The 18,968-nt window shown below is 40.0% G+C and overlaps 1 protein-coding gene across 1 annotated transcript; it reads right to left on the reverse strand.

Annotated features, from left to right (window-relative positions):
• Nucleotides 1-694: 694 nt before the first annotated feature.
• On the reverse strand, nt 695-18,756 carry LOC121948307 (trafficking protein particle complex subunit 11-like). The gene is given in 34 exon segments (XM_042493675.1): nt 695-1,077; nt 1,173-1,340; nt 2,199-2,332; nt 2,449-2,540; nt 2,628-2,739; nt 2,827-2,983; nt 4,565-4,630; nt 4,747-4,866; nt 5,002-5,123; nt 6,167-6,315; nt 6,408-6,601; nt 6,722-6,847; nt 7,164-7,294; nt 7,619-7,751; nt 8,203-8,264; nt 9,417-9,562; nt 10,235-10,289; nt 10,685-10,763; nt 11,516-11,595; nt 11,794-11,887; nt 12,324-12,465; nt 12,797-12,930; nt 13,805-13,901; nt 14,379-14,452; nt 14,718-14,755; nt 14,758-14,816; nt 15,627-15,741; nt 16,052-16,073; nt 16,075-16,123; nt 16,744-16,913; nt 17,014-17,058; nt 17,060-17,243; nt 18,409-18,513; nt 18,598-18,756. Coding segments are annotated over 32 exon segments (3,372 nt in total). The 5' UTR covers nt 17,222-17,243; nt 18,409-18,513; nt 18,598-18,756; the 3' UTR covers nt 695-1,032.
• Nucleotides 18,757-18,968: the final 212 nt, after the last annotated feature.

An 18,968-nucleotide genomic window follows, 5' to 3' on the forward strand; every position in this document is an offset into this window, starting at 1 on the left:
ATTGTACTCTTAATCAGTTAGGAGTTTACATACTTACCTTGATGTCCTTCCTAGCAGCAATGGAAGATTGGTTTTTTACATCAGTTAGTTCTGTTATTGTCGCCATTTTTCTTCATCATGCCTACATTTGATAGTTTTCCAGTATGAACGCAGTCCAGTAGGGTGCTTTCCCATCTTCTAGACCAAATCAGCATTTAATTACAATAATATCAAGGTAGAAAACCACAATCACATAGATATAATCAAACTGCGCCAAGCAAACTGTCTTAACTGATTAGTTTTAAGCCACCTTAAAAAAATCCTTATTCTTGTCATTGTGCGAAGGTGTTTTAAGATTTCTACATGTTACTCTATATTCTCTTATGTTTTTATTGGGGTTATTGTTTGTCTGAAGCTTTTTTCTTACGCTGCTCTCTTGACCAAGTCGCCCATGAAACAGAGATTGTTGATTTCAGTGGGACTTGTGTGGTTAAGTATGGGTTAAATAAAAAAAATTAAATTAAATCTTTTAAAAAGTGCTTTCGATTGCTTGCTTTTATTTTTTTAATCATTTTTTCCTTGTGGTTTTAGCTGTGTCATCAGTAAAGTTATTGGTTGTCTTTAGCTTTAAAAAGTGCTATATAAATAAATCTGCATGCCTAAATATTTCAACGCTGCTGCCAGTCTTTTTTACAACATGCACATGGAACATTACTAGTTTACATCATTTCAATTTATTTAAACTTTCAGCACATTCAAATTTCATGTATTACACTCTGACCCAAATTTCCATGTAGGTCACATCAGATTCATCCATGATTTTCACTGTTTCGTGAACATCAGTGTATCCGTTCAGTCACCGTGCTCATCAAGTCGTCACGCTGACTCAACAGAAAACGTTTGGTCAGCAGAGGGTTTTTCTCGTGTGTGTGTTTGCAGAACAATGTGAAACAAATAGTGTTAATATTGTCATCTGTGAGGAATCATATGTCTACAACAATCTTCACAATGTTGTTTTGTTCTCATATTTACAGTAAACAGTTTGTGTTCTTCTCAAGCTGCAGCAATGGAGGCGTCATCCAGCTGTCGACCCTGAGGCTGAGGAGGATGAAAAAAACTGATGAATATCGTCACATTCAGATAACAATGACCGCTAACTCGGTGGTCCGGATACACGTCTGTGAGTGTGATACCTTGACAAAGATGCGCTGGGGCAGGAAGCGTCTCAGTGTGTGTGTGTTGGTGGTCAGGCAGCGGGGCAGGCTGATGTTGAGCTGTGGTAGAGTTTGGTACCCGGCCATCAGCGGGTAATAGTTGTACAGCATCTGCTGCTCCGAGCCGGGGAGGATACGCAGACGCACCTGCAAACACACACATTCACACGCACTTCAAATGCAGCTACTTTTTCATGTTTGTATTGATTCAAAAGTAACAAAACTGCAATTAAATTCAAAACCTCTAACTAGTCTCTGGTAGCTGCCAAATTAGGCCTGAGAAGCTTTTAATGACACAAACTAGATTTACCATCACGCGGCTGTATAAGTTTTTCACACCAGTCAAGTTGCACTTCAAGCTTACATCCATGTCTGTGAAAACATGGTGCTTCACACATAGAAGATCTTGAGTCCAAGTGGACGTTTGTGTTACATTTGAGGAAACTCCCTCAAGGCTATCTGCAGATATTGTCTTCACGAAAATGAGACAGATAGAGGGTCACAGACCTTGACCTCAACTGAACTGAACTCAACTGAAACTGTTGTTTCATGTTGGCTGGTTGTGGCCATATTTCATGCTGTCTGAGATGAAATTAAATTATGTCGCCAACAGAAGAAATGGCTTAAATGTTCACAGAGTCAGAACTTATTGGGTAAAAGTGTTTAAATGTCCAATTTCTTGCATCAATTCTGTTTTAAAAGACAAAAAACACCTCAAATGCATGTAAATGTTTTTGCACACTTAGTTTGATTGAATTTCTCCATTTCCATATGGCTTTTCTTTTGCGATACTTCAAAATGTGCGAGAAAATAAGTTCTTGGAAAAACAACGAGTGTGGAATCAAAACTTAACAACACTATGAGGCAGCTATGTTAATACTTTTACTTTTGTTCAGTTAAATTACACAAATGTTTTCAGGAAACCTATTCCTTCATTTTGATGGAAATGCAGCTCCCTCACCATTTATTGGCCAATACTTCATGTAAAAGTGAGCACAGTTGTACCTGTTTGAGTCCAGAGAACATGAAGGCATCAGACGGTTCCACGGCCATCTCCACCTCCTGCACCAGTGCTGTTCTGTTCTCTATGTGGTACCGAACTGAAAGGGACTCTCTGACTCGCCCAAACGATGGTAAATCTACACCAAAACAAAGATAGAGAGATTAAATGCAGACATGCAACACAGCTGACTGTTCGAGGGAAAATCAAACTTAAGCACAAATCATAACAAGCTGTCTAATGCATGTGACTGACCAGCGTGGATGTACAGAGGGACAGACTCCAGGATGACATGAGGTAGTGTGACTGTAGTTTGGATGAGTGGACTGTCGGCGCTGGAGGACTTTCTGTACAAAAGAGTTCAGACAGAGTTAATCACTTTACAGCGCTGCTCAAAGCCACTGATCTGTCCTCTCAAACTGTGAGTGTCGCACCTCCTCCACGAGATCACGTACTGTCCTGTAGCTACAGTGTTGTTGCTGTTGGTCAGTGGTGGACACCGCAGACAGAAACACTCACTGGCACACTCGTCTGTCTGCAAAACAACTGATCACACACACAACATGTTCACAGCCATGAGACTGACATCAGCTTTTTATATTACAGCTATGAATGTAAAGAGGAGTGAGGTACCTTCCTGTAGCTGTGACTGCAGCTGTGGTGTGTTTGTGGTCATGGTGAGCAGCTGCAGAGAGGAGGAGGCCAGCAGGAGAGGCCAAGGAGATGTTGATAGGACGTCTGTCATCAACAGGAAGGGGATGTCCACTGCTACCCGATCCAGTGGCTCAAACTGCACGCACACACACACAGAAAGGTCATGACAGGATTTTATTAATACCAATATTGATACGGCAACACTGCAGCACTCCTTATGGACAAGGGCTGAAACAGCAGCCTGTAGATAGCTGGCTATTGTTCCATAACTCATGGGCTTTCTGAGCATTTGTTTTAAATTCTGGACAGCATATCACAGGGCGTCTGTCAGAAATTTATGGAAAAAGATCACCTCAGGTCAGAGTGAAAATGCAGCTCATGGGTCAGCTATATTTGGGGAGACATTTGCAGCAGCAGGAAATAATTAAAAGCACTAAGAGGCGGAACGAGACGAGAAAGACCAGAAATTGCCAGTAAAGTTTTGTTTTTTTAGATTCATAGAGTACGTTGGATGTAAGGGAATTCACTGAAGGGGCATACCCATCAGAATGGAGTTTTAGAGCAGCTAATGATGGAGCGGCAGACGAGCTGACGTAACCTCATGAGTTGCCCAGCAGACATGTGTGGCTTCAGCAAACAAACAGCTGGATGCCGCCATCCAAAGGGCAATGTTTGAAATTTCGGCAAATGCAGTCAAGAGAGAAACTATGTCTGAGACAAGGGAACACTGTTTCTTGGACTAAGAGAACAGCTAATGTAAGAAACATTACACCTCAGTAGTTTTCCTGCAGCTCCTCAACCCAGTCACAAGAATACATGTTTGAATTTCATGTTTCTGCAAACAACAGATATGTAACATAGGTTATTATGTAGTGGATATGGTGAAACTTTACGTTTGCTCCGTTTCAACAATGCTGTGGCTAACATGGTTATGTTTGGGCACAAAGACAGACAAAAATTCTTAACTTTTCCATGACTTTTTAAGGATCCCTACTAACATTATTTTTTCTTGTTCCACTTGTCTGACATTTTTCAAAGAAATGTAATTTCAAGTAGCTGGCGTACATGAAGAGAGACACCAAAAAAAAAAATGGAGAACTATATGATGGTAAGCAAAACGCCACAAATTGACACATATTAAAGTGACTTCACCTCAACAGCTACAGAAAACAAACTTGGCAGAATGTCACATTACATGGAAGGTTACACATGGAAAATAACTAAGGCAATGTTATTATACACAACAAAATTTCCATGACCTTTATAAAAACTTTTAATGATAAAGGCTAATTCCATTAATTTTTCAGGCCTGGAAAACACGATTGCAAAATTCCATGACTTTTCTAGGTTTTCCTTGACCGTGGACACCCTGAAGATCTTGTTTTGGCTTAAATTACCTTCTTTTGGTGGGGCAGTCACAGCTGAAACTGCTACTGATGTCTCACTAAAAAGTACCCGCTTTTGTCGTTTCTTGGGCTTGAACTGTTTTCTGCAGCTGGCAGTTGTCTGACCTTAGCGTGTGCACATACACAGTCATGTGCACACATTTATGGCAGCACCTTTCAGTGAAAATATGTCCCTGCGTGCATGGCAAATAGTCAAACAGCCCTCTGCTGCACCTGCTTCATAAAGTTTGTGTCTTCTCTACGCACCAAAAAACAAACGCACATTTCTTATGTGTGAAAATCTACTGGGCAATAAAGTACCAGCTACAAACCTTGGTGGACATAAACTTGACAGACACCTCAAATGGGACCACCGTCTCTATGGTAACCGTCTCATCCTAGAAGACAACGGAACAAGAGAGGAGTGAACTAGATGAAAAAAGTTGTGAGCATTTACAATTTAAATGCAGCCGACAGCTACTTTGTTGTTCGGTTGTCAGATGAGCTTCTCCACCTTATGACACTTGCAGACGATCTGACGCCCTTCCACTGTGGTATCGATGCTGTAGGCCACATGGAACAGAAACACCCGGGGTCCAGTTGACACACATTTCACATAAACGCATCTCTCCAGCTGAAGACAGACAAACACATATCTCAGAGAGACTGGAATGACCACACTACATGCGGAGAAGCTGAAACTGTAGGCAGCTGTGTTTATAAGAAACGTACAATGCAGAAAATGTTTTATTTCTGAATGAGTGTGTACCTTCTGGCCTGGTTTCAGATCTCCTAGAGGGATGTCAGGGAGTAGGGCAGGTGCAGTGTCATCACAAACCTTTGAGCCATCGAGCGTTACATGCGTGGTATGGCCGAGATTTGCATCCTGGCCTGGACAGATCAATCAAAACAAACACACAAACCCATAAATTGCACACTGATGTTATGGCATATATTTAAAATACCAAAATACCATTCCCATTCCAAAAACATATTCAGCTGCTGTTGTTGTGAAAAGATTAAAGGGGAATTTCAAATTATTTATTTTGTGAGAATAACATTTCTTTTTGCATGAGATTTAAAGAGCGACAGAAGTACAGAACCAGAGTCCGGATGTGCTTAGTCTTCTGCACACTAGTCAAGCTGCAGTTAAAGTTTACATGCATGTCTGTGACAACATGGATGTTTCACACACATCTTCCTCCCGGCAGCACAGAAGATCTCTATAACAGGCAGTTTCAAGGTGAACACCCAAGATTAGTGTCACCAATCTAGTATCTGACTAAACGTCTTCCCTTATGTTCCTGAGTTATAGCACTGAATAATGGTGAGAAAAGTGTTTTTGCAGAAAATTATGTCTCAGTGAAGTTGACTTTTTGGATATAACATGTTATCACTTCATCACCTTTTAGACATTTGTGTGATATTCTGTCAGAAATAGCATATTAATTCTTTAGGTATGACCAAAAACATGTTTTGAGAAGTCACAGTGACCTTTGGCCACCAAACTGTAATCAGTTCATTCTTAAGTCTAAGTGGATATTTATGCCAAATTTGAAAGAATTCTGTGATGGCATTTTTGTGATATTGTGTTCACAAGAATGAGAGGGACACAAGGTCACAGTAACCACCAAAATCTTTTCAGCTCAACATTGAGTCCAAGTGGACGTTTATGCCACATTTGAAGAAATTCCCTCATGGCGTTCTTGAGATATACGAAAACAGGATGGAAAGACCTGAAAATCTGAAAAGATACTGCCTCCAGCCACAGCTGTTCTCGAAACAGAGGCATAAAATAGACCTATTGACACCTCTAAAGCTCGCTAATTAACGTTCTCATCTGATTAATCCGTACACAGATGTAAAAACAGCTATTTGTGGTTCAGCAGGGGTTTGGTGTTGTCACTCTGTCTGCTGGACTTGTATCAGTGTACCTGGTTTGAGGCCAGCTGTCAGTTTGACGTCCTTTGCCACGCCCTCCTCCTGTGATTGGACAATGAGGCTGATGCAGTACATTTCATTGTTGAGTGCAGGAGGCTGGTGGCTCAGCTGAACAGAGATTTTTGGGACTCTGGAGATGATCCTGAGCAACAAACAGGAACAAACACTTCACTTTCTACAGGACCATGTGGACATAGTATATCTGACTCAACTTTTCCAGGAATGCAGCCTTACATGGTACTGTGCTGCATGGTCAGGCTGTCCCAGTCCGGCTCCTGACGCGCCTCCACACCCCGCCCCCATCGACGGGATGACCTGCTGGCCTGCAAGGCTTCATGGGTAGAGGCTGCATCTCCACCCGCCCCTCTCCAGCTCAGAAACACACAGCGGCCACTGTCACTGCCCAGCATCACCTCAATGCCTGTCATCTAAAGGTGCATACCCAGCAATACACATAGTCAATGACATATCTCTCTCTCTCTCTCTCTCTCTCTCACACACACACACACACACACACACACACACACACACACACACAACTGTCTCACCTCTATCTTCTTGCCAACGTCTTCAGTCTTCGCCACAAAGCTAAAGTTGTAGCATTTGGTTTTTCCTGGCAACAGGCTCATACTCTCTTGACTGGAAGACTCCACCACACACCACTGGTTATACTCCTACACACAAAAGAACATACGCACATCACACACTTTTATTCTTTTGGGATACTTCACCCACAAAATTAATGTTTGCATATCAAATACTTTCGGTGCCCCACAGTGTTAGTGGTAACTTCTGGTGACATCTTAACTACCACAGCATTAAAAAATAGAAGTATCACCTTGTGACTCTATGCCTCTGTGAACCTGTCGAGTTACAGTTTATATTCATGTCTGCACAGACTCATGTAGCCATGACTGTGTGTCTTGCTTGTGTAGTGAAGGTCACTTTGGCCGATTTTGGAGAAAAATAAATGTTTTGTGCAGAGCATACCTGATTACTGAGGCTGACAGCCAGCTTGTTGAATGATACAGGATGAGGACAGTCAGCTCGAAGGAAAACCTGGAGCTGGATAGGCTGGTCCACATGGAAACTGGGAGACTGGAACTTGGCCTTACACTGGACTGGAGTCAGAAAGAGAGAGTGGGAACATCCTCAAATCCTCCTCTTATTATGAGAAACATTTGCCACACTGAACATTCCTACAGGAGATTATCAGCTTTTGTTTAAAATTCTGGATGCTTGGCTCACAAATAAATGAAATGTAATTAGCTAAAAAGTAGTAAATCAGAAAAAGAATGTATCCAGTTGTTTGCGGTTTTTGATATTACATTTATCTGAATTTATCTTTTCTCTGTTGTTACTGGAAGAACCACTACCTATGCACATGATGAACATGAGGAGAGCAATACTTGAGTGAACAGCTGAGTGAGTGTGTGTTTACTAACTGAATGGGATGTAGTCCTGCACTTCGATGGTGAACTCATTTGATCCAGCCAAAGCCATGCGGTCGTTCCACAGCGACCTAGCGGCGCTGACAGAGGACGGATCACACTCCGGCTCGGCGTCAGGGACCTCGTTCTAAAAACAGGCAAAAGTTAAAAAATAGGGCCCACCCGATTTATCAGTTGACCGATTTATCGCACGATATTAGCCTTTCACAGACATATTGGAGCATATCGGCATTGGCATATATTTTTCCCGAAATGTGCCAATAAAAAAACTTTTTTTACAGTCTATATGATGCAGAAAACGATGCTTGGGTGGTTTAGAAATGGTTAGCAATTGACTGATACTGAACAGTACTGATGTGTATTTTATTTTTATATTCTTTATTTGAATGGTCAGCGTAGACTGATGCTGAACACATACAGTGTTGATGTTGATCTTTTTCTTGACAGTACTGTACCATGAGTAACACTGGGACATGGCTCGGTGCCATGCTACATATTTAATGTTACCTGAATCCACTGGATGGCTGTTTGATTTGCTGAAAGTGTTGTGTTGAGCTGGCTGTAATCTTTGTACTCACCATCAGGACTTTAATGAGATTCTTCTCAATCCTCGACTTCTGTTCCTCTTTCAAGGTGGAAGCTACAGCACAAACAACTAAATCATTACCTCATCTCCAATATATTATTATAACAGTGTCTTTTGTCTTGTAATGAAAGTGAACGTGTTATGTTATATATATCCTGGGATAATTAATGGTTTTAAAATGAGCAAAACAATCAGATGGCAGATTCATGACAATCTGTGGGCTGGATCCTTAAGACTTTTTCAGGGGAATGACAGGAAGGAACAGCTGGATAACAACCTCCATATGAAGCAGGTTCTTCTAATTAACACACTAAATCCTTCAAAGCTTTAGAGGACCAAGAATTACTTGTTTTTAGGGCCGGGCAATATGTTGAGATATGAGACTAGATATTGTCTTAAAGGAATACTTCACCTGCAAAATGACCTTATGTATAGCGATCAATTCTATCAATCTCACCATCATCATCGAATTTATGAGGAAAAAAATCTATTTAAAACTCTCCCTCAACAATACATTACACTTTTATAATGCAAGTCTCATTCAACCCGAAATACTTCCCAAATAAATGCATTTTCACTGAAATCTTGTCATACATGCCTGAGCATGTGTCATTTAAAAGCCTTCCTGTTCAGACAGGCATTTGGGTAGCTTGTTGTGTTTTAATCCTGTGTTGTATATTTTATCCTGGTTTTATTTTAATTTATTTGGTTTTTAATCTTATTTTGTTTGTTAAGCACTTTGTGACAGGTGAAAGATGCTATATAAATAAACTTTGCTTGCTTGTATAAGCTCTGGTTGAGCAGGGTTCAAACACACACACATACATACCAGGCATGCTATTCGCCCGTGCATCAGGTCGTTTGTGTTGATGTGTTTTACTTCAATTCATGATGAATGTTTGCCTTTTTTTAAATTCTATTTCCTCCATGGAGGACATAGAATTTTCACAAGTGAATTCTCCACAAATTCACAGTAACACACAGTCAGCAACTGGTATACAAATGATCACTTTGCAAGTGAAGTATTCCTTTAGATTTTGACTATTGTAATATGGTGAGTATTGTCTCTTATTGGTTTTGAATGGTGCATTTCAGTAAAGTGATGTCATGTTCCCAACTCTAGCTGATCAAATTTTTGCCTTTAACACACTTAGTCATTATATCCACCACACTGCTGATAAGTCTCTGTATGAGCCTCTCGCTCACCTCTGCCCAGCAGCTCCATGCAGTATATGATGTAGTCTTTAACACTGGACATCAGATAAGCACAGCGCAGAGCCGTGGTCAATATGGCTGTCAGGAGGCCCCACCATCGCTCTGTGCGATAGTCGCACATCACATAGTCCAACAGCCTGATAACACAATACACACACAAATATACACACACTCAGATATCTTGCTTTCAAACACAGATGAAGGAAATAATCTCCTTGCAACTCTACTGGCAGATGTAAAAACTGGCTCATCATCCATTACCATCTCATTTCTACATGGGTGTATTCCATCTTTAATTCATACCAATATGACTGTAAAACAATTACATTTTTACAACTACAAATTGTACAGGTGACACTTTTAATGTAGTATTATTTTAAGGTGACTCTCAAGACTGAGCACCTACATCTGACATCACCAAAGGGCGGGCCGCGATCTGGACCCAGAGCCAGTCACAGCTCTATCCGGACTTTGGATCAATTTCTGATAAATTAACGAGAATTAAATCAGAATTTCCATTGAGCATTGTTTTTCCTTTTTTCTCACTGCCGCAGCTATTCCAATAATCAAAATCTGTGATGGATTTTGTGCTCATAATTAGAAGACGGATGATTGGATGATTAACTTTTAAAAAGTTCAATAGTTTTTAAATAATGAATTTCTTTGTTTCCCCATCAAAAAAGCAGGAAATAAGTAACAACAGCACAAATATACAGGTATTGATATCAGTCAAATTGTTAACTTAAACATAGGCATCTGTATTGACCAAGAATTTCACAAATCAGCGCATTCCTAATTTTTGGACTTACTTCAGGGCTTTGGTGTAGTCTTTAGCATGGTAGTATTCTTCTCCCATCTGCACCACTGTGAAGGAGACAGAGAAATACGAAACAAATATGAACGGGAGTGTTATAAGACTGAACAAGACAAGTAAAATAAAAAGAAAACTGTCCTTGATGGTTGGAAAACCACCGAAAAAAAGATTTTAAAAAAATGACGAGCACACCTCACCATGTGATCACATAACATCAACAATTTATGTCAACCATTTTCACATCCTACATGTTACATCAGTGCCGTGCATGTGTTAACTTCTACATGTCACTATGGGATACAAACACCAGATACCAATAGAATAAAATAAACTGCCTTCTGTAATGGTAACATTTTTCATGTTGCTGTAGGATTTGGAACCCCCCTGTAGGCTGCTGGAGACATTACAGGACGTGTGGAGATTAAAAAAACACACTGATACTTACTGAGGTGGCTCTTCATTCGAGGACACTTGTACTTCTTAAACTGGGCGACAGCATTACTGAGCAGTGCTATGATCAGCTCCTGTAAGGGCAGAGGCAGAGAGGAGCAGGTTTTAATACAGCAGGACAATAGCTACAGGAGGGGTTTTGAACAGGGGCCTGTGATGACAGAGAATCAATATTTCACAGCAGGAGGTGCATCTCTTTGAAGACTGTGGAGCATTTTGTGCTCTAGGTGCCAAAAACAACTTGTTTCTTAAAAGTGAAAACACTGCTACTGTGATACTTTCCTTGGATAAAGCACACCACATACCTGACCATGTATTCTCCGCTGTTGACTCAGTATGTTAACAGTAATACACACACACACACACAAAACAAAATTCCAACATAATTTCAAGCCTGAGTTTAAGAATTCTTTACTTTTTGGTATTTGTTGCCAATTTATGAGGAATGTGAAACATTTAAGTTTGGCACTCCCCAGTAGCTGCAGCAAACTAGAATAACTCCTCGCTGCTATTTGCCTCAGCAAACCAGTTAAGTTGTAATTACAGTTTGCAATTATGTCTGTGAAAACATGGATGCTTCACACACATCCTCCACCCAGCAGCAAGATCTCTACAATCAGCACAGCTTCAAAATTAGTGTCATCAATTCAGTATTTGACTTAATGTCTCAACTCCTGACCCTGGGTTTATGATGTTGTGTAATGGCCAGAAAAGTGTTTTTGCAGAACTTTGTGATGTCTCAGTAAAGTTGGCCTTTGACCTTATGGACTTAAAACATCATCACTTCATCTACAATATGGCAATAGCAGTAAGTATGAGGTCTTACAGAATGTGGTACATCTCTCTCTTTAACCTGCAGGGCCAGAATCCCCGTCTTCTCCTTCTCTGCATCCGGAGGATCGATACCTGGAAACACAATAAGCCATGTTTTACCCACACATTTCTAACAGTCTCACAGACACTTAATATACAGAGGTGTCCACACACTTTCATGGACACATTTTCAAACCTTTTACAAAAAGTTTCAAGCACCCATAATAATATTTTGGTGAGTGTGTGTGTGTGTGTGTGTGTGTGTGTGTGTGTGTGTGTGTGTGAACATACTCTGGTGTCCTTGTCTCCATGGTCTCTGACCATAGAAGTCCAGTCCCCCACTCTGAGTATCCACTGGTTCAGAGGAGGGATGACTGACTCCAGCCTACAACAACCAACCAATGAAATTAAACAATTAAAATTCTTCTTCTTTTTTTCTTTTTTACACAAACTGTTTATTTCTGGTTCTTTTTTTAAACTTAATTTCTGAAGACTGAAATTTCCCTGCAGTAGCACTTACTAGTACTACAACAGATTTAGTCATTCTTTACACAATTATTTCTGTCACTCTTCACGTGAACAACCATTGGCAACACTATGAATGTCTTCCAGGACAGACAGACTGTGTTCAAAATCCCATAACAAATTTTCATTAGCTTAACATCGCTGGAATAATTTCTGTCTCCCTCCTCTCTATGACAGCTGGCAGTTTGCAACAGATATGATTTCTGACATGGTTGGACAACAAGTTTGAACCACTTCTGTTCTGGTGTAGCCCGGCTCTAAGAAAAGTACAAACAGAGTAGCTGTAGCATTATCACCTGACAAAGCTGCTGTGCCAGCTGTTTTCTATCCTGGCTGTAACAGGCAGCTTGCTGGTAGTAGAATCCAGGGTTCTGTGTCTGGATGGCTGTCAGACCCAACTTTATTGCTTCATCAAACAGCTCACCAAACGACTGGAACCTAACAGGAAGCAGAGATGAAGAAACAGTCGGAGTCTGGGGTTATGACATTTGGGCACTATACGGTATATGCACAAGTCTGCCTTAATCCTGAGGAAAGATTATTGTAGTTGCTTGTACAAAATGACTCTGATGATTACAATGATTATGTCTACTAATACTACTCTAGGCAAAAATTATACAAACACAGCTAAGGAAACATTACACTAAGACAGACATCCTCAAAAATGTCTAATAACTCCTGCTTCATTGTTGTAGAAAAATAAGTTTAGCAAAGTGTTGTTTTCACTCATGCAGCCCAATAAATAAAGAACACAAAGTATGTATCTCACTGTTTAGACATCCACGCAGCATGCTCGAATGCCAGCTCAGCACTGCCGATCTTCTTCTTACACAGGTCAATGTGCTTCCTGAACTGGGCTATAGCATCTAGAGGAGTGTTATGCTGGAAGCACAGACGACAAATCTAAAGAGGCCAAAAAAAGAGAGAGATATTAAGGGAGAGAGAAAAAAAGTGGTAAACGGTCAGTTGCTGCAGTCTTTCATCTGGTTTAGGCTGCCTCCTTAAAGGCAAAGTTTGGTGCTTTTGAATTGGGGTGGTACGAGGTACTTTTCTGTATCAGTGTATTGCATATAGTAGATGCCAGTTGACACACCCCAAGTTTGAAGTGAGGCAGCAGTGCCGACACAGGAGCTACGCGATGCACTGCTGTGAATGGGGGCAGCGGCAGAGGGGATGACATAAAGCAAAGGGACACAGATGGAGTCAAACCCACAGTCACTGCAGCAAGGACACAGCATTTGTACACGAAGCGCCTGCTCACTAGAAGAGCTACTGGGCGCCCCATGTTCCTTATTCCGACATATATTATCCACTGTGTCCATCTTACAGTGTATAAATCATTCCCAAATCATAATGGGAAAGTCAATTTTTCCATATCATGAATAAGGCAGCTCACATGGTCAACAAAGTTAAAATTACGTTTTTTCTTAATGGAGTCTGGCTTTGAAGAGATTGATATATCAGCTTCCCTGTTGAAAATCCCTTACAGACAGAAAGGTAAAGCTGGGAAATATTCTCAATATAGGGTTCACTTGAACTAATATTGATTTCGGCTGAAATAGGTTTTGTTGCTGCCCTCGTCCACAGCAGTACACTGTATAGCTTCCGTGGCGGTATTCTTGCCTGCTGCTCCAAACTGAAAAAAGTATGTGTGAAAGACAAACTCTGGACATTATTAGAAGTTCATATGATCCAACAGTTTGTGACTTTGTGACTAGCCAAAGTGTTGCTCAAAGAACATTTTCACCTAACAACTAACAGACAGACAGAAAGGCACCTTATAGTTGATGAATCCAGCCATAGTTTTAATCTCCAACATGTTGGTCTCATGGGCCCTGAGCTCATGAACCAGACTGTATGCAGTCCTGTAGTACCTGCAGACAAAAACAAACTAATTAAATAAAGGAAACAGCTTAAGTACAACATATAGATCTACATGTGCATATACTGCCAGCAACCTTTCAAACTGTATGCTTAGGTAAGAAGCCTAGATTTTTCAAATTCCTTTTCCAAGTTGAAAATAAAAGAAAAAACTAAACATGTAATAGCAAAGAAAGTGATGTATGAATGTTACATTTTATGACACAGCAGTCTGTGTCCTTAGGTCTTTCAGAACTCTAAACAGAAGTTTGTCTCCTCTAATCATGACAGCAGTTAATGAGCAATAACATCCTTATTTTCAGATATTAGAGTACATTTTTTAGATCTTGCAGTATTTGTTTACTTCAACATGCTGATGGAGAAACATTGATGCTGAAAATATTACTTCTCATTAAGTCCGACCCACAGCTGATCACAACAAACATGAAAGTATATTCTTATCCATTACGAGTCCATAGGTTCACACTTACTTTAGAGCATTCTGGGTGTCCTGTTTCAGCTCACTGAAGAAGGCAATTTTAAACTGGTGTCTGACAAACAGCAGCTGGGGACATCAAAGGATAATGAGGACAGTGTGAGGATGGGGCATTTAAAAGTGCTCTTTATGCTTTTCATCCAAAGCAGCTTCATTTGTGCACACAGAGAAACCATAGCCATCTGATGATTTGGTCTGATGGACGTTGGGGGGTGAGTGTGTGTGTGTGTGTGTGTGTGTGTGTGTGTGTGTGTGTGTGTGTGTGTATGTGTGTGTGTGTGTGTGTGTGTGTGTGTGTGTGTGTGTGTGTGTGTGTGTGTGTGTGCCTTCCTACCTGATGTGTTGTCTTGTTGAGGAATTCTTTATGAGACTGACTCTGCGGATCTCAGTGTAGTAGTATGTTTGAGCATGTTCATAGAAAGCGTTCTCCAATCTACAGAATCACAGGGAAGAGTATTAAATAAACATACAATGTCTGGAGGAGATTCTAAAGTATTTATTTGCTGCAACTTTTCAACCTGCATATCATCACTGTCAGTGTGTGACGACAGCACCATATCAAGAATGTATTTCCAATATTAAAAATGTAACGATACCAAAAAAACTCACAATACGATAATACCCAGATAAAAAGTCCACGATATGCTTAACTAAAAAAAACATGTTAAATTTATGACTTAAAAAACATCCTTTATGAAATCATAATTCTGCATGTTTTCACCATTTTCCCTGAGTCTGACGCTGTCTTCCTGACTCATATGATTGTACCCTCAGCTGTTCAATGAAATACAGTAAAGTCAGGCCTTGACATTAAGCTTTTAAGAACATATAAAATCAACAAGAATTCACACAATTACATCTATGTCATGGCATTGTAGATACAGTCCAACGATGATATTGAAACATTTTCTTTATTATGATACTGGGTAATTTGATACATTTTTACATCCTTAATTTATATATCTATATCTATACCTATGGCAAATGTATGTAAAGCAAAGTTGCATTTCAATTAATCACGGAAAAGATGTTAAAAATTCATTATGTCTAACATCTGTTTTGTGATTTACTGTATTCCACTGTTATGCATTTATTAGACTAAACTCTTCAAACTTTAATTTGATAAAACCAGAAAGGTGCAAATTTTAAAGGGCCATATGTACCATTAGTTCATAAATTGCATAACATCTTTCTGTATCAATTAAAATCTGTTTCTTTATGGAATTTGTGAATTGGTATCTACCTTATTATGTAGCCCACTAAGTGGTCCGTGTGTGGCAGCACAAAGAGGCTCTTGCCAGACAGATCACAGGCATTACAGAGAGCTGCTGCTCTCTCTGATGCTACCAGGTCCTCTCCTGTACAAAAAAAGTGGTGTTTTGGCAGGTAACAAAAAAGGGAAAACAGACAGCAGGTTGTGTTGTACAAATGTAGAGGTGCTAACAAAAGTCTGAAGCTGGTCAGGTTCAAAGTTCTACATTTACCAGGAGTTAATAATAATAATAATAATAATAACAATTAGAAAAAATCACAATCACATGTTCTTTTTTTCAGGTTTTTCAGTACAAGTAAGACCCTTTAGTACTAATGCCACTCTGTACTGCATATACACCTTAAAACTTATGTGGATATGTGCATAACCTAATATGATTTAGCCGAGGTGTTTACCTGGAGGAAGAGGAGTTTTCTTTCTGGATTAGAACCACAGCCACCTTGGTGTTCCTGCCCTGCAGACTGGTCCTGAAAACAAACCAGCACAGCTCTTGAGATTGCAGATGAAATTTACTGCACGTATGTTTCTGGTGCTTGCTGTTTATTTCAGGTATGGCAGCTGTCAGAAACTCCTTGACTTTTACAGTCACTGAATACTTGAACAAGTTTTGTAAAAAACAGAATAAGAAACATGTTTTAGTGTGTAGTAACAACAGTCTTCTAGCAGAGCTGCACAACCTAGCAGTTATTATTTTGTAAACCCAATAAATGCAAATGGATGATGACATTTATGGCAATACTAACACATTTTTTTTATTGAAACCAAGAAGCAAATACTGAAAACCCGTGTGACAAGATGTATCTGATGACAAAAGCCAACCAGCAGAGCAGACCCCCCACATATAAAGTACATAAAAATATTGATTCGTTCATTCATTGTCTGTGACCCCCCCACAGGGGCTGGAGCCTTTCTCAGCTGTCATTGGGCAAGAGGTGGGGCAAACCCTCGAAGGGTCGCCAGACTATCACAGGGTCACATAAAAACAGTTTAACAAAATATACCAATCGAGCCTGAAGCATCAACCTGCTCTCTCACTGCTAGTCACCCAATAAAAGCCTCTCCTGAGGCAAACATAATGTACGCCTACCTGACAATCTCCACTTTAGTAGCACATTCAGATTGTTTCTCTTTCCACTGTGGGTCGTCCCAGTCCAGCTCGTAGAACAGAACAACCAGAGCAGGTACCAGATTCAGATGTTTATTCATCCAGCCTGTTTTCAGGATGCCTTTAGGGATGTACCACTCATAGGATGTTCGCTAGACAGGCAGACAGACAAGATTAAATATACACATCTTCCGGAGACTGCAGTACTGATCTCACAGAAAGACTTTCTAGATCTCTCAATCCACTGCTCACCTTAGTGCGACATTTGGGGTACTCATGGTCTCCTGGGAGGACTTTTGAAAGAGATAGGAACTCTGTCAGCCCGCCGGTTGGCGCAGAAGGCGTCCCAAATGGCCCGATGCACAGCATTGTACACCACATCCAGACCGGTTAGAGCCACAAAGGCCATGGGCCGACAACATAACTCTGGAGGAAGTTCCCACTGGGAACCTGCCATCATGATGGTTTAACACTGGATACTCCTACACAGGACAGGGTAACAAGAAACAAAAGAAACATCTTTAAAAGAAATATATCATCTTATATATATATCATCCTTGATCTAAGTTAAAGTACGGACACCAAGATGTAATATTAATCTTTTCCAAATTAAAGTCCTGCACTGAAAATTTTATCAACGTAAAATTAAGGATATTCAGGGAAAAGTACTTTTAGTATCAAAAGTGAAAGAAACCAAAGGCAGAAAAACTAAAATAATAATAATAATAATAATATTTAGATAGATAGAAATGTTAAAAAAATAAAATAAAAATCCCAAACTCATAAAAATTGAAAATTGACAAAAAAAACACCCAGAGAGGAAGAAAACATATATGACAATATGACAAACAATATATGACTAAAATAATTAAGGAATGTTAATCAAAATAGTTTGTAATACTTCTCTGTCAATCGACTGATTGATTAATCATTTTATCATTGCAGCTGTACTTATATGAACTGGTAGATTAATTTATCACAAACATCATATTTTATAATATTTACTAATATGTTTATGCAAAAATCTGAATCTGTTAAGTAACTTAAGCATCCAGATAACTGTAGTGAAGTCAAAAAATACAATATTTCTAAGCTGAGGGATTCTCAAATAAACCTCTATTAGGTTTCTATTCCAACATTTTTTGCGTCAAAATGAGCAGACGTCTTAACATTCAATTTGACATTTCACGGCATAAAATTTAGTTCGTGCAGGAAGACAGGGGGGTGTTATTGTCAGCGATGACAACACAAAATCCTCATTGAACCTCCGAGCATGAACAGACAGAGCCTTTATGGATATCAGCGTGCAGGTCACAAGACTGGAGGCTCAGCTGAGATGAGCTAACCAGCTGCTAACAGTGACAGCTCAGTTGTTTACATCCTACAGACTGGAGCTCCACTGTCTAACCCCACCGGGGTTTACGTGATTTTTGACAAAATTAGCGTGTCTGATTAATATTACATTATACAAATTTGCAACAGTGAAGTGTTGGAAAAGCTTGTTGCACATTGACGTTATATTTTTCTGTGCTAGTTAGCAAAGGAAATACATGAAGAAACCGTCAAGACGAAAGCGGAAGTGAGATAAGCTAACTCGGCTAACGCTACTGGCATTAATTAGATCCATCAATAAAAAACAAAACATACCCCAGTAGCATTCCTTCAGGTGAAGCGGTAAAGGTGCAAGGTTCGGCTAGCTTTGCTGAGTAAGCTAGCTGCACTTATGAGGCTGTTAGCAGACCGGTGAGGGGTCTATCAAGGTTAACAGTTAACGTTAGCTAGAAGAGTGGGCGAGGTTGTTAATGTATCTGACTTAGTAAATAAATGTCAATATACTTTTTGTTTACGGCTGTCTGGCTTCGTTTTAGCCAAGTCCCAGCGCTGGTCACCATCCGACGATTCGTCACCGGTGTGTCAAACTCGACAGAAGCACAAAATAAAGGCTAATTCAGCTGTTGCTTAAGCAACCACAATCTCACCAGTTGGCTACCATTAGCGGAACTTGAAGGACACTTCCGGTTCAACTTTTCAATTTAAAAGAGAGATAGTACAGGTAAAATATTATTTGGCTGCCATTCTAAATATGAATGGACAGACCATATTATTGATGGTGAGACAGCGAAAACTGTATTTACGCTTCCTTACAAATATGTGCTGCACAACAAAATCAAAGAGTTGTTTTTTTTTCAAAATTACACAGGTGTTAT

The sequence above is a fragment of the Plectropomus leopardus genome, chromosome 9 (assembly GCF_008729295.1).
Source record: "Plectropomus leopardus isolate mb chromosome 9, YSFRI_Pleo_2.0, whole genome shotgun sequence".
NCBI lineage: Eukaryota > Metazoa > Chordata > Actinopteri > Perciformes > Serranidae > Plectropomus > Plectropomus leopardus.